Consider the following 26441-nt stretch of genomic DNA (forward strand, 5'->3'; position numbering starts at 1 on the left):
AAGTTAGAGAGCTGAGCAGTTCTCTTGTAAAATATGATAGTATACTAGAGCCTCCTCCCTATTGGCCAATATTACTTGGTACTTTTTTTTTAAGGCTATATATTTCATTTGGAATCAGCGAAGTTTTTCATCATTAAGTTTTATTCCAACACATAATTCCTGGCTTATTGGTAATTTTCAATTTACTCTGAGAGAATATTTTTAGCTGCTAAAGCAATTATTTATCAATTAACATGTATTAGGTATATTGTAGTCTCTGATATGTAACATATATTTTAGCATATTTTTTTCCTTTCATAAACATTTTGCCCTACTGATTTCTCCCTGCCTTCTTCCTTCACACCATCTATTCACAGCTACAGTATATGCCCTTATATTTGTCAAAGGAACTCACTAGTGGAAAACACAGATGAGTAAATAAGTAATGACAGTACAAAGTAGCCACCAGCTGCCAAGAGGAAAGTTAGCAAAATTTTCAGAAAAGAACATCTGAATTTGAAAATGGTAGGTCAGAAGGGATGGCAGTATAACTTTTCAGCACTATTTAAATACACTACTTTTGACATGTGAGAAATTCCTAAGGCAAGATGGATGTAGAAGATTTCAAAAGACCATTGCTCTCTATGTAGCAAAGAAGAGAAAAGCACATAATTTTTAAAACTTGTATTATTTAAAAACCATTGAAGAACTATCACCAAGAAGTTTAAATGAATTAAGTTCCAGAGAAAGATGACCCTTTCCTAGACAAGAAGAAACTAGTGGCCACTGGCATCCCTGGGAACATTAACTGAGACTGGAGGCATAGCAGGCAACAGAGCAGACCTACTGTGGCTGGGCAGGGCATCTTTTGTGATCCTCGGAGAAGCCAGCTGAACGTTCAGTAGTTACATGGGAGCTTACATGACAGATTGGAAGAGGGGGTCCTCTAATACAGAGCTGGTTCACCTCAGATGCCTAGATTTCATCAGGACTTTTACTGAGTAACAAGTGATGAAGAAAGTTGGGACTAAGCTGGAGAGAGAAAGAAAAATCTTAAGTCTTGCAGTGCTTAAGTCTCCGAGCCTTGCTAGAGTAAGAGTCATATTTCCATCCTCAAAACATTAGAAACTGGGAGTGAACTGGAACTAAATGAAGGGCAACTCGCTCCAACACAGATAAACTCCTGATTGTATTGAAGAGATCCGCTCTTTATACTCTTGCTGCTTGACAGAGGAAATGAAGTGCCTTCTCTGGGGGAAAGTATTGCCAACTTCATTACCTATTGTCCTTTTATGCACAGTGTCTGGGGAAAATAAAAATATTGAGAGACACAAAGATAGGAAAATGAAATCCATAATCAAGAGAAAAATAGTTGATATAAACATATCCACAGATGACCCAGATATTTGAATTAGCAGATAAGAACTTTTAAAACAACTGTTATGCTGAAGAATTTGGAGGAAAAATGGTCCTAATTTCATTTTTTTTTAAACAAGGGCTAATTAATAACCTGATATTTAAGCAGTATAAATTTTTATACCTGTCTTCAACTTTTAGTTAAGTAAATTCATAGTTTAAAAAAATATCCTGTTTTGAATATTTGTTGTTCAGAAGATGAGGGTGAATCAAACCAGGCAATTAGATATTTCAGATAAGAATTTTTAGTGGAATAATTAAGGTTATCACATATACTTTGTAGAATAAGCATCATCCCGAGGTGTTTTGAATACCAGCAGAATTCTTAAGATACTAAATTCTGGTAAGCCCATGTTTCTTTGCAGTAGTAGAAATAAGATTATTCTTGCTTTTACCACATAGAGGAGAGCACACCTATCAGGTCAGTCCTGTTACAATAGGAAGAGTGCAACATAGAATCAGAATAGCAAAGTTGATCTTTGGGCCAAAGTTGGAGGAGGACTGGCCTTCAGTGATCGAAGGGGTTAATTACTGATTGTAAATGGATTTAAAGACCTGAAGTTCCTTCCACATCTAAATATGCTCTCTATTTATCTACCAACAGGTACAACCGTAACTGCTTTAAGGTTGTTTAAGAACCTGCCTGTAAGAAAGCAATTTTACTCAACTACTAAAAAATGTAAAGATGAAATAAAAAAGGTCCTAGATCTCCTCATAAGCTATGGAATACTTAAACCTGACTTAAGGATTCTTTTTATACATAACAAGGTATGCATTATTGTATTTCTGTAAGGTTTTTTGGGTATATGATATATTAAAGGGACAATGTATTTTATCTAAATCTTCTTAAAATTTGTCCTCATTTGTTTAGTTTAATCTCAGTAAATAGTCTTTATTTTGTTAATATCTATATAAAATATGATGGAATCTTTCATTTCTTAATTTCTAAGATCAGAGATCCCACCAACAGACTCTTCCACATAAGCAATGTTTCTGTGCTTCCTAAATCTGAAGATAAATAAAGACTTGTTTTTTTCCTTTAAGGAGTTCACAATTTAGTGACATTTTTCATCCTCTATTCTAACCCCTTCCTTCTTTGGAAGAGTTTATTTTTTAAAGGAAACTCTACCTTATTTTCTCCCATTTTTCAAAGCAGGACTGATGAGGAACTCATGCTGCTTGATGAATCTTAGGGGAAAGAAAGGCTTACATAATTTCTGATTATTTTGTTTTTCATAAAATTTCACATATGTACCTTGAAATAGTTAATGGAAGGAGAGCAGAACCACACAGCAGAAGTGTGGACGCCTGATGGGGAGTAAGGAATTAACATTTATTGAGAAGCCACATAATGCCAGGACCTGTGTAGGTACGTTAAACTCCTATAATCCACATCAACAATCAAGTGAGGTAGACATACCAGTTTTGCAGTTGTCCTCTGAAATGAACTCAGGGAGGTCCAATACTTCACTCCGTATTGCATGGCTAGTAAATTGTGATGGGATTTGAAACTAACATACCTACAGAGTGCAGGTCTTTACACTCTGTTGCTTCCCATTTTGATAGTACTTTATCTATAATAATAAAAGCGTAATATGCCAATTAGACCGGACGTCCTTCCGGATGACCTTCGGATGAAGCCGGGGCTTTAGCCGAGGGATTGAGGAAGCCGCCCTGCTTAGTGGGATCCAGGCAGCTGCCCGGGGCTGTGAGGGAGGGATCCAGGCAGCCAGGGAGAGCTAGGCCGCTGCGGCGGCTGTGAAGGCCTACTCTTGCACAGATTTCATGCATCGGGCCTCTAGTATTTATACAGTTCTTTTCCAGGCTTCAGAGCACTTATAAAACTTGGTGAGTCAGACAGCATTATTTCTATTTGCACGGGGAACTTGAAGCTCAGAGTGATCAAAGGAATAATTTTATTTTCTAGTAAGTAATAGTGCTTAGGTCAGAACTGTTTTCACCCAGTTTTCTTTCTACTCCACATGTTTTTACTTGTTAAGATTTTGTATTAAACCAGGCTATGGTAGAATATTTATGATAAAAGTCTTTGGTCATTAAAAAAAAAAAAAGAAAGAAAAACATTAAGAATAGTCAACCACCTGTTCCTGCTGGCATAGAGCTCAACCAAATGATACCGTGAGATCTCTTCCAGCTCTCCCGTGCTGTGGCTCCTCAGGATGGCAACGGGTGGAGGCTCGTCCTGCTAATAGAAATAGCACTAGGACCTCTTGATCCAAAGGATGCTTACTAATTAAAAGTTGAGTGTAACCAATTAAGAAAAGATCAAAGACAGAAGAAATAGTGATCAGGAAGAGAAAACTGATGGAAAAGATGGAAAAATATTAAGATAGGAACTATATATTTATAGAAGTGAGTACAACTGAAGAAGTTAAGTAAGAGAAAACATAATCGAAGAATAAAACAAGATTATTGCCTCAGATAATGAAAATGAGTATTTAAAGTCAAATATATATATATATATATATACACACACACACACACACACACACACACACCTTATAAGCTTTGGATAAGTTTATATTATTTTCTCAGCTACTGTAAGATCATCAGTATAGGTATTTTAGGAATGAAAAGTAGCCCTAACCCGTTTGGCTCAGTGGATAGAGTGTTGGCCTACGAACTGAAAGGTCCCAGGTTCGATTCCGGTCAGGGGCATGTACCTTGGTTGCGGGCACATCCCCAGTAGGAGGTGTGCAGGAGGCAGCTGATGGATGTTTCTCTGTCATCGATGTTTCTAACTCTCTATCCCTCTCCCTTCCTCTCTGTAAAAAATAAATAAAATAAAAAACATTTAAAAAAAAAAAGGAATGAAAAGTAGGGTTTTATACTGCATCTTACTGTTTTTGGAGGGCAACATATCTGAACTTCCATTGAGCAAACACGAGTCCCTCGTGGCCTTCGGTAACGGCAAGTCCTGGAGAGTGTGCTGAGAGTGCTATGCAGTGACAGTATGTCAGACCATCAGAAGTCTCCCAGTAAACCTAGGCATTAGCTATTACTACACAAGGAAACCACGGACTAAGCCACAGCAAGCAGTCTATCTTCAAGCCGTTTTCTCTTAGTACAAATTGTTTTTCTACTTTTTGTTTCTTAATAGTGCTGTTGTGCCTCGAATTTTAAAAAATATTGTTAAACTTCCAAAAACAGCATTGCCACATTTTCTTAAATCTTTTTTAACATTGAGTTCCCTTCTGATCTTAGTCTTTTTCTTTTAAACATGCTTACTCTTATCCTATTTTATGTGCTTTTCTGAAGAATGTCTGTGCCTTTGCTTAAAATTTAAACATGGCAATGTCGGCATCTTTTCCTTTTTTGAAAAATTTTTTGCTGTAGAAGCAAACAATCACATTACACATAATATGAGAAGTACTATTGCTATTTTGACATCTTGGATTAGATAGTGTTTCTTCTTTTTATGAAGGTTTAACCTGCCAAGACATTCTTTGAATACTGATAATGTCAATGTTCTTGCCAGTATGGTTATGTTAGAAAGAGGTGTTTTTCTTCTTTCATCATCATGTTCCTTGAAAGCATATTGAATAATAAGACAGCCAAAGGGAAATAATTTACAAGTGGACTCAGTGAGTTTATTACTTGGAGAAATGCTAGAACCATTTCTTAGGACAAGCACTACAATTTTCAACTTTAGTTGTAATAACTGAGTTCCTGTAAAGTCGCACTGCATATATTTTCATTTATAAAGTAATTTTCCATAATTAGAAGTTTTTCTCAGTGTGATAATATCTGAAACCAATTTACTATTCTTAGCTGTTTCATATGTACATGAGTAAGTCTATATATCACTAGTTCAGAACATAATGTTAAATGTATGAGTTCAGATAAGAGATACTTTCATACTTCATACTTGTTGTTTTTCTGTGAATATTTCTTTTGCCCAAAATATTGTTTGTAGTTTTTAAAATTGTTTGGAATTCAATTTTTGTCTTCATAATTAGAAGCACACTGATATTGCAAAAGCTAAATTGGATATCATTGATATAAAAAGGTTTTAACTGGTACAAAGGAGAGGTAATTAAAGGAATGACTTCCCACATACCCCACCTCCATGTGATGAGTGCTAAAGTTTATTTGGATCAGTTGTACTTTTGAGGTTTGGAAGAATGTTGATAGCTTTGAAGCGTTGACTCTGGTGTCCGTCAATCTGGGAAGAGGCAGGGCCTTAGTCAGGAACAGAAACCTAGGAAACTGGCCATGGTGGCTCCCACTGGACAAAGTTTTGGGGTTTCCTAGGAGGCTACTCTTCTGGGGTGATGTTCAAAGATTTGGGGTGGGGGTGACCAAGAATGAGAAAGGGACTAGTTTATTGGATTATAAATTAAAGGTAAGTAAGTGGTAATTTATAATCTGTCCCTTACATTCAAAGATGTTTTTTTGCATCTTTACCATTTTATCCTTCTTTGCATCTTTTAGCCTTTTACTCCAGTATTTTTTTTTAAATCCTTTATTGATTTTTTACAGAGAGGAAGGGAGAGGGATAGAGAGTCAGAAACATCGATGAGAGAGAAACATCGACCAGCTGCCTCCTGCACAACCCCCACTGGGGATGTGCCCGCAACCAAGGTACATGCCCTTGACCGGAATCGAACCTGGGACCTCCCAGTCCTCAGGCCGACGCTCCATCCACTGAGGAGCCTCCAATATTTTTTAATGTTCCAGTTTTGTTTCAGCTGTGCTATGAGGAATCAAGGAAAAGTCCTTTGCCCACAATTGGATCAGTGTTAAAGGGGCACGCCCTTTTCCCAATCCCAGCTAGGGTTGTGGAGGCAGTGTAGTTAAAGAGAAATTTTCACGTTAGGGCTGTGCTTTAAATGCTTCCTTTTGAAGAAATTATTCCTTCAGTTCCAATGTTGAAAGTTTGGGTGGGTTTTGTTTTTGTTTCTTTTAATGAAGGCAGATGCCTCTTTAGATATATTTTATTTATTTATTTATTGAGAAGCTGAGCGATTTTAATTTATTTGTTTTTATAACTTTATTTTTATTGTTGACACTATTACAGATGTCCCCATTCCTGCTCCCCTTTGCCCACCTTCACCCAGCCCCCCACCACTCACCCCCCCCCCCCATCCCCGTTAATTTAATGCATCGTTCATTCTCCTTTTGGCTTCTTCACAGCTGCTAGACTCAGAGTTTGAGTAGGTGCTCTGGAGCAGTTATGTGATGGCCTGCACTCAGAAAGAGCCTACACTGTAAGTCAGAAAATATTGCAGAAGTGTCTGAACATTTAATGGATGGAAATAATGAAAACTTGTCGAGTGGTTGTTGAATGGTATCGATCAATACTATAGACATTGAGAGGACAGAACGTTTGCTTTGGGCTAGAGCAGTCAGGGAAGACTTCCTGGTGGAAGTGTTCTGAGGGCCTCCGCTCTCAGAATAAGACCACTCCGCTCTCTCCTATGCCTCCCAGAGCTCATCATCATGGCAAGACCTTAAAAGTCAGAATCTTGCAACTGTTCCCTGCTTTGGGACTGTCAGCCTAATATCATCACGTTTTTATTCCTGTTGCTGTCAGTCAACACAAGAAGCCTGGGTCTCTCAAATCATCCCTTATCACCTTGGACTCTTCCTCATACAAATCATGCTTTTTCTAACTCTGCCTCGCACACCTGGCCACCTGTAGTGCCCCATTGCATGGTAAGTCAAGTAAAATCTCCTGTGTCCTTAGCCTTTTCTTTGACCTCCTTGCTCTAACTGAAATCTGGCTCTTCCTGAGAACCTTGTATCCCTTGCAGCCTTTTCAAATGAGGACTAAATATCTAAATGATGATTAAATGACTAAAATGTCATTCAGCTTTGAATCTTGCTCTTTAGACTCCTAGCTTATTATCACTATAGTGAATTCAATATCCCCATAGGTAGTCTTTCTAGAGTCTCAGATCTTTCACCCCTCTCCTCCAGTGATTTTTATTCTACCCTGCCTCAGCCACTAATTCCTGTGGCTACCCTATAGACCTAGTCATTGCCCAAACTACACCTCCTCCATTAATTTCAGTGTTAAGTAGTTTACCTCTGACTACCACCTCCGTCTCTCCAGCTAACTCCCTGCCAGTCTTAGACTCCATTGGACCTCTGATCCTTGACTCTGCTGCCTTGTAACAGTTTCTTGTCCCTGTTGTTCTCAGTTCTCTCCTTTCCCTGCTACAGTTCATGGTCCATAATTAGCATTCCTTAGAAACTCCTTCGATATTGTTGCTCCTCTCTCACTAAACTGTACTTGTTTGACTAACCAAATCCTGGTTAAATCCATCTCTTTCTCTTCTTGGTGCCTAAACCTGTACAGCTGGATGTGCTGGAAGAACACACACATCTCCTGACTAGTACCACTTTAGATCATGATCACAAATCTTAGTGCTTCCAAGTATTCACGCTGTGTTTCTGTAGTCCAAGTTCCCTCCTGGTCTCCTATCAGTGCTTTAAACAAACTTTATCATGGGTACAGATTACCTGAGAATCTTGTTAAAAATGCACATTCTGATTCAGTAGGTCAGGGAGGGCTTGCGAGTCTACATTTCCAGCACATCTCCAGGTGCTGCAGTTCCTGCCCCTTTGGGGGACTCCTAGAAAGTTATAGAAGAGGAGGGAGGCTGACTTGGGTCACATGACAGGTGTTACTGATTCAGTATAGCAGAAGCAACATGTAAAAGTGATCTCACCTAGGGCCTCCTCCCGCAAGGTGGGTGCACCATAGGGGGATTCTATTACAGTAGAATTTGGTAATACAGGTAAATGGATCAAGATCATTCTAGATAGAGAAATATTATGAACATTAACAATGCAGAGCCCATTTAGAATCAGTGAATAAGTCAATTTAGGTGAGTAGGTATCTTCTATCTATATAAAAGCCTAAGCAACTGTTATGACCGGTTGACCGAACAACCCGTCAGCCAGTCGCTATGACGCACACTGACCACCAGGGGGCAGACACTCAACACAGGAGCTGCCCCCTGGTGGTCAGTGCACTCCCCCAGCCAACCTCCTGCTGCTGGCCAACCTCCCGCAGTCCCTCCCCCTGGCCAGCCAACCTCCCATGGTCCCACCCCCCGGCCAGCCAGCCCCTATCAGCCCCAATCGCTGGCCAGGCTGAGGGACCCCACCCGTGCATGAATTCGTACACTGGGCCACTAGTTTTATATAAAGGAATAGACGAAGATAAATCTTGAAAGATAATTTGGGGCTAGGTTACAAAGGGTCTTGAATGCTTGGCTGTCTTTTTTTTTTTTCAATAGAAAATTGGGAGTAGGGAAGTGACCTGATCAGTGTGTTACCTCTGGCCATTAGTTGGGCAGTGGTCACAGGGAAGAATTATAGGAGGCGATAAGCAGTGATACTAGTTAGGTTATGTTCCTAGAAATGGAGCCTTTGCTTCTAGGTTATCCAGTTCGTTGGAATATAAGTGTTCATATAGGCTCGTGATTCTTATTATGTGTGTGGCGTTAGCTGTAATGTCTCTGCTTTCATTTCTAATTTTATTTGAGCCTTTTTTTTTTTTAGTCTAAGCGTTTGTCAATTTTGTTTCTTTTCAATAAACCAACTCTTAGTTTTGTGGCTTTATTTTTCCTGTCTCTCTATTTTCTATTGTATTTATTTCTACTCCGCAATAATCGTTGTCATTTTCTTTCTTTTGGTAACTTTGGGCTTAGGTTGATGTTCTTTTTCCAGTTCCTTGTTTATTTGACATCTTTTTTTAAGGTAAACTATGAACTTCACTGTTTGTACTGCTTTGCTGCATCTCAAGAGTTTTGGTATGTTTTCATTTTTATTTATCTTAAAGAATGTGTTATTTAATTTCCACATATTGTGAATTTTCCAGTTTTCTTCTGCTGTTGATTTTTTGTTTCATTCTATTGTGGTGAGAAAAAATGCTTGGTATGTTTCAAACTTAAATTTGTTTTGTGACCTACCATGACTTACCTTGGGGAAAGGGTTATATGAGCTTGAAATGAATGTGTGCTTTGCTGCTGTGGGGAAGAGTGATTGGTGTATGTCTATTAGGTCTGTTAGGTCCATAGTGTTATTCAGGTCCTCTGATTATTTATTGATCTGGGTTTTCTATCCATTATTGGTCTTTTTCTGAAAAGAACAGCTAGAGAGCCATATGGAGGATGGAGTTGCATTGCAAAGGAGATGGTTGGGGTAGCTTCATTTAGAATGAGTTAGGGAGAAGTAAAGGCAAGTTTGGAGAAGCAAAGTCTTATGAAAAACAAAATGTAATAGATAAGGTTCCCTATTCAGTAAGAAAAAAGAGGAAAAGATGAAATCAAATATTGTTGTAAAGCAATAGCAGCTTGATTTGCAAGTTTAAAGAGTTGTTTAGAAAAGCTGATCTGAAGAATTTCTGTAAACAGTATTAAGAAGTACGAGTAATCTGGAGGCAGTTATTAGACTCTGGTCAAGTTCAAAAAGGCCTTAGAATGGGTTCTTGAGAAAGACGAGGCAAAAGCATTCACAGGACATGTAAGGTCAAGGAGTCATCAGAGGTCAGAGAAAGCTCAAAATGGTGTGGGGAAGTAGGGAAGGCTGGGGGAGTTGCTTGGGCCCACATTCCCAAGGACCTTGTCTACCTTACACAGAAATTTGGATTTCTTGCAAATTTCTAAAAGGGAATAAAATAAGGAGTTTCTAACAAAATGAGGTAATTCCCATGGCAGTTGGAGGATGGGTCCAATTGCGTTTAGTAGTAGTGTAATTGAAGAAGCTGGGTCAGTGCGCTAGGTGGTTCCACAGAGGAGAGAAGAGGCTCTAGACAAGAAAACATTTCTCATGTACCTCTGACAAGATTTGATGAGCAATGGGAAATACTCTTGTTTTAAAGATCACAAACAACGAGTATCTACCATCTCCCTTTGAAAGTTATGCAAAGATTGACTATGTTTTTAAATTTTTACTTTCTTTTTGAAATAAATCATACCTTTACATGGTGCAAAAAACAAAAAAATATGAAAAAGTAAAGTAAAAAAATTACTCTCATCTTTATCTCTCATCTGCTTGGCTCTTATAAGCAACCTTCCCCCCCCCCCCCCCCAAAAAAAAAAAAAGGTAAAGTTACCAATTTCTTTGTAACTTTCAGGGGAAGTAATTATGTGTACTCTATTAACAAACTGAATATAAAATAAAAAACATTTAAGCAAAATAAAAGTATGAATAAGAGATTTTAAGTTCAGAGTCATGCTGAATATATTTTACCAAGATAGAATTCTTTTTTAAAAAGTCTCAGGCTACTTAGCAAGAACCAAATAATAACTTACTATGTTAATAGAATGTGATATTCTTTAACACTAGTATTAATGTTGTGATGGAATAATCATAATTTTATACTGAATCAAAACGTTTAACACTGTCTTAGTGATAAGCTTCTGTAGCTAAAATCATTGTCAGATTGCCAGTGTGGAAGAAACTGATCTTCCCTATAATATTTTGTGCCCCTGCCCTTTTCTGAACCGGAGTCAGTACAAATACATAGGCAGGAGTAGATATACTGATCAGTTATATCGATTTATAAGACCTTGGAAGTAGTTAAAACGTTTTAGACCATCTGTGCATATAATTATCACATAATTAGGCCAATCTGAACACTTTTTATTTCATATTACTGAAGGAGTCTCCTTTGCTCAGACAGTCTGATTGGCATTGCCTTTACTAGTTAATTGTGCATCATCTCTGTGCAGCATCCTTTTCCCCATTATCACAGATTGCCTTCACATTTGAGGTGTACTAATTAAATACTGAGTATTCTCATCTAACTTTATTTCCTTCAAATAGTACATGTAATTAAGTAGAAACAGTGGCAAGATATATTTATATATCAACTACATGGTGTGCATGTAATAATATATTCTTGATTGAGGTGTTTTTTGCACTGTCATCATACTGACTAGAGTCAGATTCTTAGTTGGCACATCTTGATGCTCCAACTTTGTGTGACCTAAATAGAAAACATATGGGGGCATGTGTGTTTATTTTTAGCACATGTTAAGCTTTCGGCCTAAGGGCAAAAATATATGAAAACTTCAGGAAGTGAGAATATCTGTTCTAGAAAATAATACAGGATTAATTAAATGGTAGGAAAAGCAAACTAAAAACTATTTATAGAAAATGTAGTATTTAAAAATTTAGTTTCTTCTAGATCCTTCATTTTTAATTATCATATTTTTTGTTTATTTCTTTAATAATGGATTTTGCCTAATAGTGAAATTGAATTTGTTGGGAGACCTCTTTATCATTTATTGCTAGCCCAACTGTAAGGCTAGTTTAGAAAATGCTTCTAAATTAGCCCCTTTGATGCAATAATTGCCTGCTGTGAAATAATGCTCCAGAACTACTAGCAGTGTTATTAATCAACAAAGATTTCTATCTAAGGCCTCACCTGAGGCATCAGTCTAATACAAAGTAAACAATATGATGTTTACATTAGAAGTATCACAGGCTTTAAAGCAGGAATTGTGAACCATAAGTTTTCTTAAAATACTTCCTTTACTACTTTATTTTAAGTATATTTTCTATATATGTATGTCAGTATCAGCTAGCATAGCTTTGTAAAGGTAAATTTTTTGGTGAATAAGTTTTTATAGACTATTTTAAAAATATATATTTTATTGATTTTTTACAGAGAGGAAGGGAGAGGGATAGAGAGTTAGAAACATCGATGATAGAGAAACATCTATCAGCTGCCTCCTGCACACCTCCTACTGGGGATGTGCCCGCAACCAAGGTACATGCACTTGACTGGAATCGAACCTGGGACCCTTCCCTCTGCAGGCCGACGCTCTATCCACTGAGCCAAACCGGTTAGGGCTATAGACTATTTTTTGTTAAAAGTAATTTGTGATATGGAACGTATGAAGCAGGGGCAGGCGGGTCATTTCACTCCAGTACAGTTGCAGATTATTTAGAACTTGACCTACTTTCTGTTATTTTGAATATTGTCCCTTCAAGCACTAGCTACTGAGTAGCTTAAAATAACAGCCTTGGTAGCAGAAACAGCACTTCTTTGTCTATTTACAAACACAAACACACCGGCAGCGCAGATCTCAGTCTGGCAGTTCCTCAAAAAATAAAGTGACTGCCTTACCTAGCTGTCCCACTCCTTGGTATGTACCCAGGGGAAACGAAAGCATGGCACACAGAACCTTGCACATGAGTCCTCCTAGCAGCAGCATTCATCATAGCTGAAACAAATGTCCGTCATCTGATGAAAGGCAATTCTAATGTGTGTCCATCCAATGGAGCCATTGAAAGGAATGAAGTACTGATGGGTAAACCTTGAAAACATGTGCTAGTGAAAGAGGCCACTCACAAATGCTGTGTATTGTGTGATTCCATTTGTATGAAATACCCAGCGTATGCAAATTTATAGAGACAAAGTAATTTAGTGATTACTTAGTAGGAAGAAATGGGATTGACTGATAAGGGTACAGGCTTTCTTTTTGGAGTGATAAAATTGTTCTAAAATTGGATTATGGTGATAGTTGCACAGCTGTGTAAATGTACTAAAAACCATTGAATTGTACACATAAAATGAGTGAATTGTAAAGGTGTGAATTATATTTCAAAACAATTATATTTTTAAAAAAGAAAGAAAATCAAAGGTTGCTTTGGATTTCCTAAAGCAAAATTACTACTTAGTTACTAAGACATGCTTCCTAACGTGTGTATGGTATGGCAACCAGCAGTCTTCATCTTTCAAAACAAAGAGCTAGTTTTCAACTCCAATAGTTATTTTTCTGTAGAAAAAAATGTCTCCATTTCCTCACTCCTTCAACAAATTGGTGTTTATTGGGCCCTGCTGGGCGCCTGACAGTGTTCTTGTACCAGGGACTCAGTCCATGCCTGGTTCTTCTGTGCTTCACCTTCACATGCACTCGGCCACCATGTCACATCAAGTCTATTTCATACTCCTTCGTCTGTCCCCCTGATGGCCACATCTCTGTGCTTAACTTGCTGCTTGACACTGGTCACATAGGACTTCTTTGTTAGAAACTTCTTTGTTCTGTGCCCCATCCTGTCCTGCGGCTCTTCTGTCTCCGTGGCTACACCTTTGCGGTCTTCTCTCCTTCTTCTGCTGCCCCTGCACGTTGCGGCGATGTTTTCTGCTGGGCCCTGTACACGTTTCCTCAGGATTTGGGAGGGTAAGGGAATATTTGTTGAATGAACGAATGGACTTGTGTTGACGGTTTCTCAAGAGATGTGGCTATAACTGGACCGTAGTTAACTGGAGAAATTGCAGTATCACACAGAGCAGGGTCTTCACAACCAGACTTCCGTCCCTGTTTCTCTTAAACCACCCGGCTACATATTTGCAGTGAAAAAATGGGAGCTCATTATTCAGCTTCTGAGTTTATGAGATTCAGGTAGCTTTTTGTAAGTTCTCTGTGTATAACAGGTAATTATGAAGGTAATTTTTAAAAGTATGCATCATTCCAAATTATTATTCCAGTTCAGCTATTTACAGAAACCTTATAGAATAGTTGTCTATCATTAATCAAATAATACCTTATTTAGAGGAACAATTCAATATAAATATACGCTGAAGTATATACTCTGAAGTTTAGAAGAGGGAGGAAATTAGTACATAATGAAACTGTTTTATGCCAGGCACTGCCTTATGTGTCTGCCTCCATTATATATTTTCATTTCCCAGCAACTCTGGGAGGTAAATATTCTTAGTTATCGTGTGGAGAGGAGGAAACCGAGGTTAAGGGAAGTGAAATCAGTTTTATGCTGCAACATACATAGCTACTAAAATTCAGAACCAGAGCCCTGTCAGCCTGTTCCTGCATCTCTTCTTCCCATGCATCTCTTCTAAACGCCACTGAAACTGAATGTAGTAAATCTACACGGTATTAAACGTTACCTGTCTTTTCTCCCCAGGCAGTTGTCTGGCAGAAAACGAGAGTCTCAGATCATAAGATGGCCCTCCTGTCTGTCCTGGGGACTGCTGTCATGGGCAACATGGAGCCCGTTCAGTACCACTCTGAGGAAGCTCAGGTACCCCGCAGCAATGGTCTTGACAAGCCTCATCTGCCCGTGAAATGGTTGCATTATTTCCATATTGCCGGTTTGAGGTGGCAAGAGCCTTTAACTGTTGTACTTACATTAATTTTTAAAAATTTTTAAAGTTAGGATGTCATCTATTTACTTTCCACTATGAAAGAAAAAGACTCTTAACTTTTACTCCCCCACCCCTTTCTTGTTCTAAATATATACTCCAACTTCCTTTTCTTGATCTGTCACCCTCAGACAGTGTTTCTTGAGTTCCTATTATAATGGATATGGTTATTAACACCCCAGTCTTATTTTTGCTTGCCCTTTCCTCGCAGTCATGTCAACTCTACTTTTATGTTACCAAGTTTAATAACCAGTTTTCTTACATAACCATTTCTTAAGTGTTCCACCGTTGGTTTGAAGATTGATTCTAAAAGTTGAAAATATATATGGGGTATACAGTACTACAACTAGAAATAATCTTCATTGCAAACCCAAGTATGTGCTAGAATTACATCCCCTCTGTAGAAATCCAGATTTACGTCTCTCTATGCCATGCATAGAGAATATTCCCATTGTCCCAATTAAATGAAATCTCTTTGTTTCTTTCCCCATCAATTACATGAAATTTGTCATGTTTTTCTTTGCCTCCTATGGGGACTATCTTATTTTTTATTTTTCTGGGCTTTCCAAAAGTTTTTCTTTCTTTCTTTTTCTTTTTCTTTTCTCTTTTTTTTTAGTGAAGAAACTTACTTTATTATGTCAGCAATAAAATCTTTCAGCAATAAAATCTTTTCGTTTCCTAGCTACTACTGGTAACCCATTTCATTCCATTCTTTTTGCTCTCATTGTTCCCAGAACTCACTAATTTCCTATTTGGATTGATTGATTCAGGCATTCTCATCCTGGGCTTTCTTTTCATAGGCGTACTGGCTATTTCAATTATTTCTTGTGTCCCGTGCCTTCCTCTTTTTTGGAATTTGTTCTTATTTATCTGATATGCATCTTTAAGTATCTTTCACAGAGGTAAACTTTCATGTCTAAGTGACTTTATTTTTCACCTTCTCTTGTTAATACTCTGGTGGATATAAAATTCTAGATTAAATAATTTTTCTTTAGAGCTTTGATGACATTGAATATCTTTGACCATCCATTGTTGCTGATGGGAAGATTAATATATTTCAATTCTTTCTTTCTAGGGCAAGGCAATGTATTTTTCTACCTGAAAATTTTAGGCTCTTTCCTTCATCTTCATAACTTTTATGAGGATATGTGTAGGTGTGTGTCTTTTATTATACATTTGCTTAATACGCTGAGCTGTTGGTGTGAGACCTGAATCTGAAGACCCCCCCCCCCCCCCCCCCCCCAGTTCTGGGTTATCTTCTTTGATATTTTTTTTTTTGTTTTTGTGGGTTTTTTTAATGAAAGCTCCCTGTTGTTGATTGGGACCTCTTATTTTTTTTGTTTGTTTCAAATTTTTCATCTTTCTTTTTTCTGTAAGTTTTGGAGATTTCTGATTCTTTTACCCCGTCTACTGAATTTTTTTCTTATTCTGAAAGTGCTATGTTTAATTTCTAAGAGCATTTTAAAGTTGTGTTGCTTCTAAGTAACTTATTCTTGTTTTATGGATACAAAATCTTGAATCTTTCTGAAGATAATAACTTTTTGTTTTTGAATTATTTGTTCCTAAATAATCTTATTTCTTAGGAGGTCAGTTTCGTTTTGCTTACCAGGTTCTTTTTTCCCAAGCCTCTCATTCTTCTGCTGTCTTTTCCCCGGAATAGCAGGTCTGATTGGGAGCTTGGTGCTGGTGGCTCTCAGGCTCCACTGCAGTGTTAGTTATGAAGATCCTGGTCCTGGGCCTGGAGTTACGGGTTGGGGCTTCCCCTACAACCATGCTCACTGCCTTGGGAAATGCAGTTTATCTCCCTCCATCCCCTCCCTTTTCCTCCTCTTCTTCCTCCTCCTCCTCCATTTCCTCCTCCTCCCTTCCCTTTCTGAGCACTAAATTAAATTGTAATCGGTTTATGGAAGATTGTCCTTATTCATTCCCTTTAAGAAGAGCTCTTGTGTCTGCTGATTAAGCCGGAAGGTTCTCTGTTCTCCTGGACAGCTGGCTTGTGTGTCTACTCTTCCCTCTTTCTATAACTTGTGGGAACCTCTTTTCTACTACTGGTTCCCCTCTTATTCTCTTTGCAGTGCTGAGTTTTTAATTATTATCGTTTTAGTAGAGTCTTGGATGGGAGCTTGTGCTCACTTAATGCCTTAAGAGTTCTCTCTGCCCTCGGAAGGAGTCAGGCCAGCCTTAGTGGGCAGCTGCAGTGCCTGGAGTGTGGCCATGATCTGACATGGATCCTGTTTTTCAGAACTCACTTAGTTTCAACACACCCAGATGCCACCTAAGACTGGTGATGGTGGCTGACCTGGGATAGTCAGGGTATTGTCTACATTCCCATAGGATCCCTGTGCTTCATGGGACTTGATTGCTACACTGGTAACTTGGGAAGTGTGTGACAGGAGGTCCTACTTGATGTCTGTGGTTTGTGCTCTAGAAATTCTAACTGCCGTAGGCTGGTCTGAAGACCAGCAGCATTGGCATCACCTGGGAGCTAATTGTTAGAAACGAAGAATCTCAGTCCTCATTCCAGACACACTGAATCAGAGTCTGAATTTTAACAAGGTCTCCAGGTGCGCATTGAAGTATGAAAAGTATTGACATAGACCTTGACCAGGTATGATTCCATGTGTTGATGGGACTATCTCATGAGCCAGTTCTGCAGTTGGGAATTTTTCCCTCTGATGTGTATTGAGATGTGTTGCTAGATCTATGCTTGCCTATTGATTTTTTAAAAAGTCTTTTCTTGAGATAGAATTTCATAAGGGCTGTTGGTATCTATGAGAGATACCAAAACTTTTGATGCATCTTCATGTGGGTATGTTTGCGTTGAGGAATGGGAGAATTTGGAAAACGAGTGGCTCCAGAACGATAACCTTTTTGAGTGTCTCTGGTGAGAGTAATCTAAATAGCACCTTCTGTCATGCACTGTTAGACGGGTACTCTCTCACGTTGTTAGCAGCCACCATCACCCTTGCATGCTTCCTGGGCTTGTAAGGAGCGTTGTTTTATATCAGAGTTTCTTCGACACCTTCTCATTTCTGGCCAAAGGCAATCTTAAGTTTGTTTGCCCACTGCTAGAGTTGCCCCCTCACTGCATTTTTGTCTTCCTCACATACCTGTAAGTTGTGAAACTTAGTCATCCGTGCCCCTCACTGGACTTGGCTGGTGGATGGCCTCTGGGAACCTCGGGTGTAGAGAGTCTTTATATCTCTCTTCCCTTAATGGTAAAGGTCGGTTTTCTTGGTACAGGAATCCTCTTGGGAAGAACCTCCAGTTATCGGCGGTGGCCCATGTACACCACTGCTGTGGGAGCATTTGTTAGCTGCTTCCCTGGGTGGTTGTGTTGGCTTCATGGAGCTCCTCCAGTTCTGTTTTGGAGTTTTTTGACATCTGTCTTCTAGTTGATATTATTTTTAGGATTCAGAATTTATTCATTTTTCTATTCTCTTCTAAACTTATCTTATAGCTGTTAGTTTTGATTTCTTTATCTTCTGGGTTATTATAAAATTGATGTTTTTTCCGTTACTCTTTTAAAAGCACGGTACACATAGTAAAGTCAAAGTCCTTCTCATTCTGCTTTATCATTTCTACTTTCCTGAGAGAATATTCTCATTCTCTGCTGTTTATATGCTTTGAAATTTTAATTTGCAAAATCACCTTGAATGCAGGTTTGTCGTTTAGGTTTTCCCCTTTCCCTTTCTCTCCCTCCTCATGGTGTGGTAGATTCCACCCCCTCCCAGCCCCAGTTCAGAATGAGGTGCTGTAATTAGTACTCACTGCCTTTCATCCTGCCAAGATTTTCGGGACCCCTTTTCCTAGCTGATTGGGTTTCGCCTTAGTTTTGTTGTGGAGTTGTGTGTGCTCTCTCTGTGACCCTTGCAAACAGCCACACAGGTCTTTTTAAGCATTTTGGGGTGCTGGGTTGGAGGGAGGATATCGCAGCCACCCATTCAAGTTGGAAAGCTGGTTTCAATTCCATGTTGTGCATGGGCATGTTCTCTGTCCTTCTTCCCACACAGAATTTAATTCCCAGCTGCCATAGCTGGTTTCTGGTCCTACAGCACATACGACTCCTGACTTCAGCCAGCACGCCCTGTTATGTTTTTCACACATAGCATCTTTATGTTTGTCATTTTAAAAATGGTTCGGTCTTTTGAAATTATTGTAAAAACTAATTTTAGCTCTCTGTGCCTTCTATTTATAGTTGGGATGGGGGAGAAGGAAATTTCTACATGACTTATCCCATTATCCTGACCAGAGTACTTAAAGTATTACTGTAGGAACATAACTCCATGGTGTTCTAGAGGTTTACTGAAATGGGAGAAGGACTTGTGTTAGGAAACCAGTTACTGTGGTTTCAACAGAATCGGGTGGAGGAGAAGAGATGGGTTTGACAGATTGGGCAGGTAGCAGGGCCCTTTATCTAATTTTTTATTTTGTTGCACTGACTTGGTCTTGTATAGACATTATTTTTCCATGAACTAGCTTGATTTTCACTTTTTATAGCATTTTATAAAACTTTGCTGTTTGTACTTTTTCCATATAACTTAAATATAGTTTGTTAGTTCTTAAGATTATCCTAAGCTATTTTTAAAAGCTCGGTATTTTGGAAGTAATAGTAATTATTCAGTGGCCGATCAAGATGGTATGAAAGAAAAACATTAGCAGTATTAACAATTTCTTCATTTCATTCTTCATAATTACCTATTTGGGGCAGACTTTTTTTAATCCACAAGCTTAGTAAGTCTTTTAGAGACTAAATAGGCTATCCCTGATGCTCAGCAGGTGCTTTAAGAAGGGTCTCATGTTACCTGTTCAATTATACAACCATTTCTAAGTGCTGTGAAGTTTTGCAGTTAATTAAGTAGTATCATTTTGTAATGGATTATCCAGCTTTACTAATTTACTTTTTAAGATTGACACAATTTGGCACTGTGACAGTAATGCACTTAGCGTTCTAAAATTGGTAATGTGTCTTCCTTAAACATTTATTTCCAAGGGCAGCTGTAGCCAGAGATTGGTGGCGGCCTACAGGCTGTGTTGTTAAGGAGCCTCATGGTTTCTGGGCAACTGAAAATGGCAACCCCACAGATTGTCTGCCTTTTCTAACCCTAAACTGAAACTTCGCTATGATTTACCAGGTTAATAACACGTCTGGTTCTGCTTGTTTCAGATAGAGTATAGGCCTGTATTTTAAATACCTGGACCAAGACACATAGCTGGTAGTGGAGCTGGGGTTTAAATCGTATCAGTCTGGCCCCAAACTGTATTCTTAAGGTTATATTATCTTTAAAGGTAAACGTAGGAGCATTTTCCTTGCCTCCTGTTCCCTCGGTGTCTCTCTTCTCATTGGTAATTTTTTCTAGGATCTTTCTTAATTTTCTTCCTTCTCTTTATATTTGTAAAATGGAGAAAGAATGCATAAAAATACTAAATAAATAATTGGTTTGTTTGTAAAAGAGTTCTCTAAATGAAAAATAAGATAAAATACAACACTGTAATCAATGTCAAAGAGCAAGATATTTTTTTAAACTTTATTTTTATTGTTGACACTATTATAGGTGTCCCCATCCCCTTTAACCCCCCTCACCCCACCTTGCCCAACTTCACCAAGCCCGTCTAGCCCATAGGAGGTGGCTAAGCACTTCATCCAAGTCCCAGACAATAGCCTTCAAGAGTCTAACACTTTGAGTGTCCCAGCTTCGAGCCTCCCTTCCACCCCTCCCCCCAGAAAGAAGAGGGCCGCTTAAAGTCACCGCTAGGTGTAGCCAGCAGACCCGCTAGAACCAAGTTCGGCAGTGTGGCCTTGCCTGCAGTCGGAGGCAGAAATTGGAGTCTGGACCCTGCACTCCCCAGGCCGGTGCTGTAACAATAGGAGTGCTCTTCCCTGGGAAGGTGGGGTCTGGTCTCCCAGGCGGACTGAATTCCCATCATTTTCACCACCAGATGCTGTGGGGGCTCCTTTCCTGCCTGTTGCTCTTGGTCGGGGATCCCTGTGTCACCACGCTCCCAGGAGAGGGAGTTTGGCAGCCACCAGCACATCGGAGTGTGGGGCTAGCCTTTTCTGAGTCTCTGCCCTTCTTACCAGGCTCTACGTGGCTTCTGCAAATTCTTGGTTACTGTATTTCAGTTTAGCTAGCCCTCAGTTGGTTATTCAGGTTGATTGCTTTATAATTTAGCTATAAATCCAGTTTGGGTTGGGAGCAGGTTGATGTAGCTTCCATGAATTCTGCAGCCATCTTGGAATCCAAAGAGCAAGAGATTTTTAACTCTGAAATAAAACCCAGTCAGATTGGCTTTATAGCATACTCAGAATAAATATAGAAACAGCCACTTCTTTATAGAAAAAGGTGGCTAAAAGGAAAGTCACAATATGAGAAAAGAAAAATTTCAAAGACAGAATTTAAAGTTGAGCATAGAGAGCAGTATTTATGTCTTCTGGCAGTAAGATATATGCCCATTCATGAAGCTTTTATGAATGTCAATTTTTCCTTAACATAGAATTGCAAAAAGAGAGAGTTAGAGGCAGAGAACACCAATTTAACATGCTTCCAATATTTTATTTAAAGTTAATGCTCAAGACATGGTTATCAGACCATAAGATGAAAATGTATTTATGTTTTGATAACTTGTAATGTATCGTATGTAGCCAGACCCATGGAACCACACTTATTGTTACATTGCATATTAATTCTGTAATTACAATTATAGATTTATCTAAGTGGATTTCTTCCAAAGCATGATGCAGACCACTCTTCCACAAGTCTTTCAACCCCAGAAAGGAGTTTCATCTTTATAAACAGTCGACCAATACACCAAAAAGACATATTAAAGGTAATCTCTTTAAGAAAAAAAGCATTGCTTGGATCAGAAATGAAAACTAGCTCTGTCATTTGTCAACTTGTTACAAGGGTTACTTCTAAGACTACATTCTGAAACTAGAGGCTCAGTGCACGAAATTTGTGTACAGGAGGGGGGGGTCCCTCAGCCTGGCCTGTGTCCTCTCGCAATTCGGGACCCCTGGGGGATGTCAGGCCTAAACCAGCAGTCAGACATCCCTCTCGCAATCCAGGACACTGCATGCACCAGTGACCATTCTTTTCATACAGGTGAAAGGCATCTTGCTGTTGTATGGGCAGCTACATTTTTTTGCCCTGATTATAAAAAGTAATACATAACATGATCCTTCTGAGGCAGTAGTACCATTTTCCCATCTTATGGGTGGAAAAACTGAAGCAGAGAGAAGTAAAGTAATTGGCTTTGTCACACAGTTGTAAGTGTCAGAATCAGGGCTGACCACAAAATGTGCAAGCCAGAGTCCATCCATGTCTTCACTGCATCATCCTGTTTTCTTCAGTGTTAGAGTAGCCTTGCCAGGTTTTAATTTTTAAATCTAAGAGACTGTTCCCAATATATAGGGTAGGGTCCCTAGGCCTGGACAGAGATCAGGGGTGATTGGGGGCCCCCGCTAGCACCTGCCTTGGCTGGCGGCCTGGCGCCGCCCGTTGGCCGGCCCTGCCCCTGGATCGCCACATTGAGTGCCTGCCCCCTGATGATCAGTATGCATCATAGTTACCAGTCATTCCACCATTCAGTCGATTTACATATTAGGGTTTTATTATATAGGAGAAGGAAAAGGAGAAAGAGATACAATAACATTTATTAAATATTTTTCTAGGTACCTTACATATGATGTCTGATTAAGTCTTCACAATTATGTGATATATTATTTTCTTTTTATTTTTGATGAGAAAAAATTAAAATGTTAGTCACTTTCTTGATCTTGTAGACAGGAAGTAACAGAGTTTGGATTTAAACTCTGGACTTTGACACTGGAGATATATATATATATATTTTAGAGAGGGAGGGAGAGGGAGAGAGAGATAGAAACATCAATGATGAGAGAGAATCATTGATCGGCTGCTTCCTGCACGCACCACACTGGTGATCGAGCCTGCAACCTGGGCATGTGCCCTGACTGGGAATTGAACTGTGACCCCCTGGTTCATAGGTCGATGCTCAACCACTGAGCCACGCCAGCTGAGCTAACACTGTGATCTATAACTATGAAGCCAGTTGCATTGGATATTTGTACTGCTTAATGAATGCTTGTACTTCATTCACATAGGTTCAAGGCCTCTAAATGAGTGTTACTATTTAGATACTGATTTTCCTTATAAGCAGTTACATCCACTCAGTTGAATATTCTTCTTTTGGTGCTATTTTATGGATGGCAATATTTATTTATATGGGGTTTTTGTCTTTTATTCATTACAAATATTTCTAGCTAATCCGACGTTATTACAATCTGAAGTGCCTAAAGGAATCTACCCGTTTGTATCCCATTTTCTTTCTGAAAATTGATGTTCCTACAGCTAACGTGGATGTAAATTTAACACCAGATAAAAGTCAAGTATTACTACAGAATAAGGTAAACTTTTTTGGATACATTTTTTAATTTATGTTATTTACAAACTTATACTATCCTAAACATTTTTGTGTGACAAAGGAGATTTGCTTGTTTATACATATTTTTAAATATTATTTTAAACCTTGTCTATTTATTTTTTCTATAATTTCTCCTAACATTTGTTAATTTGTATTTGTAGGAATCTGTTTTAATTGCTCTTGAAAATCTGTTGACAACTTGTTACGGATCACTGCCTAGTACAAATTCTTATGAAAATAATAAAACAGATGTTTCCTCAGCTGACATAGTTGTTAGTAAAAAAGCAGAAACAGATGTGCTTTTTAATAAGACGGGATCATCTGGAAGTAATTGTCCAAATGTTGATACTTCGAGCATTTCTTTTCAAAATGATATGCATACTGATGAACCTGGAGAAAACATAAACGGTTGTTTAAATCATATACACGTTCGTGACCATTATGAGGACCATTTTATTAGTGAAAATTCTAACATTGATAACACTAAAAATACATTTCTGGAGATCCCAATGGGTAATTTATCAAGTGAGGACACGGAGAAGGAATATCCTGAAACTTGTTTTGTAGGTTCTGTTAAGCACGCCCAATCAGAAAATGGCAGTATAGATGGGAGTGGGGAAAATGAGAAAGAAGCCGTTCCTGAGAAGTCTTTGGAAATTTGTGCAGATAACTGGAGCAGGGGAAATGCACTCAAAAATTCAATGGGAGAAAACATTGAGCCTGTGGAAATTTTAGTGCCTCACGAAAGCTCAGCATGTAAAGTAAGGGAGAAAAATAACCCAAGCCCTGAACAAAAGAACCTCAGTGAAGGCTCCTGTAGCAAAAAGTCCAATGTGGTGGATAGCAAATCAGGACAGCTTACAGCTTACGATTTAATTAGCAGCCGCGTCATCAAGAAACCCGTGTCAGCAAGTGCCCTTTTTGTTCAAGATCATCGTGGTCAGTTTCTCACAGAGAATTCTAAGACCAGTTTGGAGGATGCAACAAGACAAATTGAAGAACTGTGGGAGACACTGAGTGAAGAGGAAAAACTGAAGTAAGTTTCCAGAGCTTGCATGTGACCTGAATGTTCAAATATTTCCATCCACTGGGTTAAAAAAAATTTTAACTTCTTATTTATGGAAAAGCAGAATGGAAAAAATGCCTTTTGACTTAGCTAGAATACCTTTTTTTGGCATCACTTTTTTTGTAGAAAATTACAGTTTTATTATCACTGACCTGCTCTTAAGCCTTTCTCAGCCATTTTCCTCCCACCTTCCCTTCCTCTTCCCTTCCTTAAATTAGGGAATATATGTTGAGGGCATTCTGTGTACAAGGCTCTATGTACTCTAGCTAGTCACTTCAAATACAGTCATAAGTTAACATTTTCTACTTCTAAATGGTGTAGCCTAGGGAGGAAGACAGTTTAACCTTTTGCACTCGGATGTCGAGTGTGACTCGACACGGTTAGCATCGGTAGCAGCTCGAGAAAAAAGCGAGTGCAAAGGGTTAAAAATAATAATCATAGACTATGATGAGCTGTTTTAATCTTTATTGTTTAAAGTATTACAGATGTCCCCCTGTTTCCCCCACTGACCCCCCCCCCCCTAAATCTAAAAAATATAGGGAATTATGAAAACACTTAGCAGTTGGTCTTAATCTCATCTGTGGGACAGGAAATGCTTCCCTGAATAGAAATTAATCAGAAAGATGTAGGGAATTTTCTAGAGAGAAGGAACAGCATGTAAGAAGGCCCAGAAACTAGAAGCGAAATGATGTTATTCGGGAACTGAAGGGTGCCCTCTCTGATAGGAGTTGAATTTATGGGAGTGTGATGAGGAAAGATGGAGAAAGGCAGGCCAGGTCATGAAAGGGTTCTGTAAGCCATAACAGAGCTTGGGAAAGAACTAGAATCCGGTTTCTGCTGAGAACTTAGGACAGACTGGAACAGGAGTATTTTCGTCTTTCAGTTCTTCCTTTCTGGCTCTCGTCCCTGCCTCCCCTGAATCCTCTCCTCCGGTGGATTAGAAACCAGATTTTGGCATGTGACCTGCCACTGGGCTCTCAGTCAATTGATGTTCGCTCGAACTTTGATTTGCAGTAGGTATGAACATATTTCTACTTAAAATAGCTAAGAATAGATTGTAATGGGGGCATTATTGAAAATGGTAAATAAACTTTGTAGCTACATGTAATATTTAGTCACTAAAGCATCATTTTAATTGATTACTGGTCAAATTAGAATTATAATTTTTCCATTCCAGTTAATAAATCCCTTAACGACCTTAAGTCATAGGTAGCAGATATTTTTATTTAACATTCACTTAATATTCCTTTGGACATAACTTTTTATATTTCCCAAGAAACTCATGAAATTGATTTCTTGAGTAAATCAAAAGATTAGTACCATATGTGAAAATTTGCGCTTTATAATTAATTACAAATGGTGACCTTCATCTTGAACTTATTTTCCACCGTACAGGAAATCTTGAATTGGAAGTCCAGGAGCTAAAAATACTTAATTGTAGTAATATTGAAAATAAATTAATCATGTGTTTTATATAGCTAATCCAGAAGTTCAGGTTCTAAGTAGAAATGAGAGAAAATAATGTAAAAAATTATGAATATGATGTGGTGACTAACCAAAAGAGGCATTTTTTGCCCAGTTTACAGAGAAACAAGGTCTTTTTACATTCTCATCCAGATAACATTTCTTTATTTAACAAACAAGTACTGAGTGCCAACTAAACAACATGCCATGGTCTCTTGTCTCTTAATTTCACTTTAACATTTAATATAGCTCTCCCATTAATAGCATTTTTATTTTCTGACACAGATCTATTCATATTTCTCCTTAAAAATGTTTTATGCATATTACCTACAATGGAATTCAGCCCGTTTCTTACATTTCTTAAAACAAGAGATAACATTTTCTAGCCTCAAATTTAAAACTGAATTTAAAAAAGAAATTAGCAAGGTTGCTTAAATAATTATTAACCATTAGTCAAATTGTGTTCCCTTTTCATTATGTATCTTGATAGAAAATAATGGTATCAAACATCAACATTTACAATGTGCCAGGTATTATTCTACTATGAAGTAGCTGTAGATTATCCATTCTGAGACACAGAAAAATTAAATAATTTGCCGAGGTTTACAGAGCTACTAAGTGCCAGAGTCAAACCAGCAGCCTGTGTTGGTGGACTGTGCTCTTCGCCACTACACTTTGCTGAACATAATAATAGTCATTTTCAGTTCTGGATATGCATTTGAATCACCCATAGAACTCTTTAAAAAACAGTACTGCCTGACCTCAGCCTAGGCCTGGAGAAACAGAAACTTCAATTTTTTAGAAAAGGGTTGATCTAACAATTATGCTAGAACCCAGTAAAATTTTTAAATGTTCATTATTTCATACCTTTTTTTCATTGATGACTCTAAAATGAGAAATAAGTAGTAACTGAAAAAATAAATGTTT

At 38.4% G+C, this 26441-nt stretch overlaps 1 protein-coding gene across 12 annotated transcripts in view; it reads left to right on the top strand.

Annotated features, from left to right (window-relative positions):
- The window catches only part of PMS1 (PMS1 homolog 1, mismatch repair system component), a 124227-nt gene that overhangs the window by 21641 nt on the left and 76145 nt on the right, over window positions 1-26441 (top strand). For 10 of the 12 annotated variants that reach the window (XM_079782736.1, XM_079782740.1, XM_079782739.1 and 7 more), the window contains 5 exons: window positions 2000-2163; window positions 14305-14421; window positions 21248-21370; window positions 22824-22967; window positions 23146-24020. In XM_079782736.1, coding sequence (XP_079638862.1) covers window positions 2000-2163; window positions 14305-14421; window positions 21248-21370; window positions 22824-22967; window positions 23146-24020 — 1423 coding nt within the window. Of the gene's footprint in view, window positions 1-1999; window positions 2164-14304; window positions 14422-21247; window positions 21371-22823; window positions 22968-23145; window positions 24021-26441 lie in introns of those variants that run through there. The other 2 variants (XM_079782743.1, XM_079782735.1) reach the window with 2 other exon arrangements.

The sequence above is a fragment of the Cnephaeus nilssonii genome (assembly GCF_951640355.1).
Source record: "Cnephaeus nilssonii genome assembly, chromosome: 10".
NCBI classification, from domain to species: Eukaryota; Metazoa; Chordata; class Mammalia; order Chiroptera; family Vespertilionidae; genus Cnephaeus; species Cnephaeus nilssonii.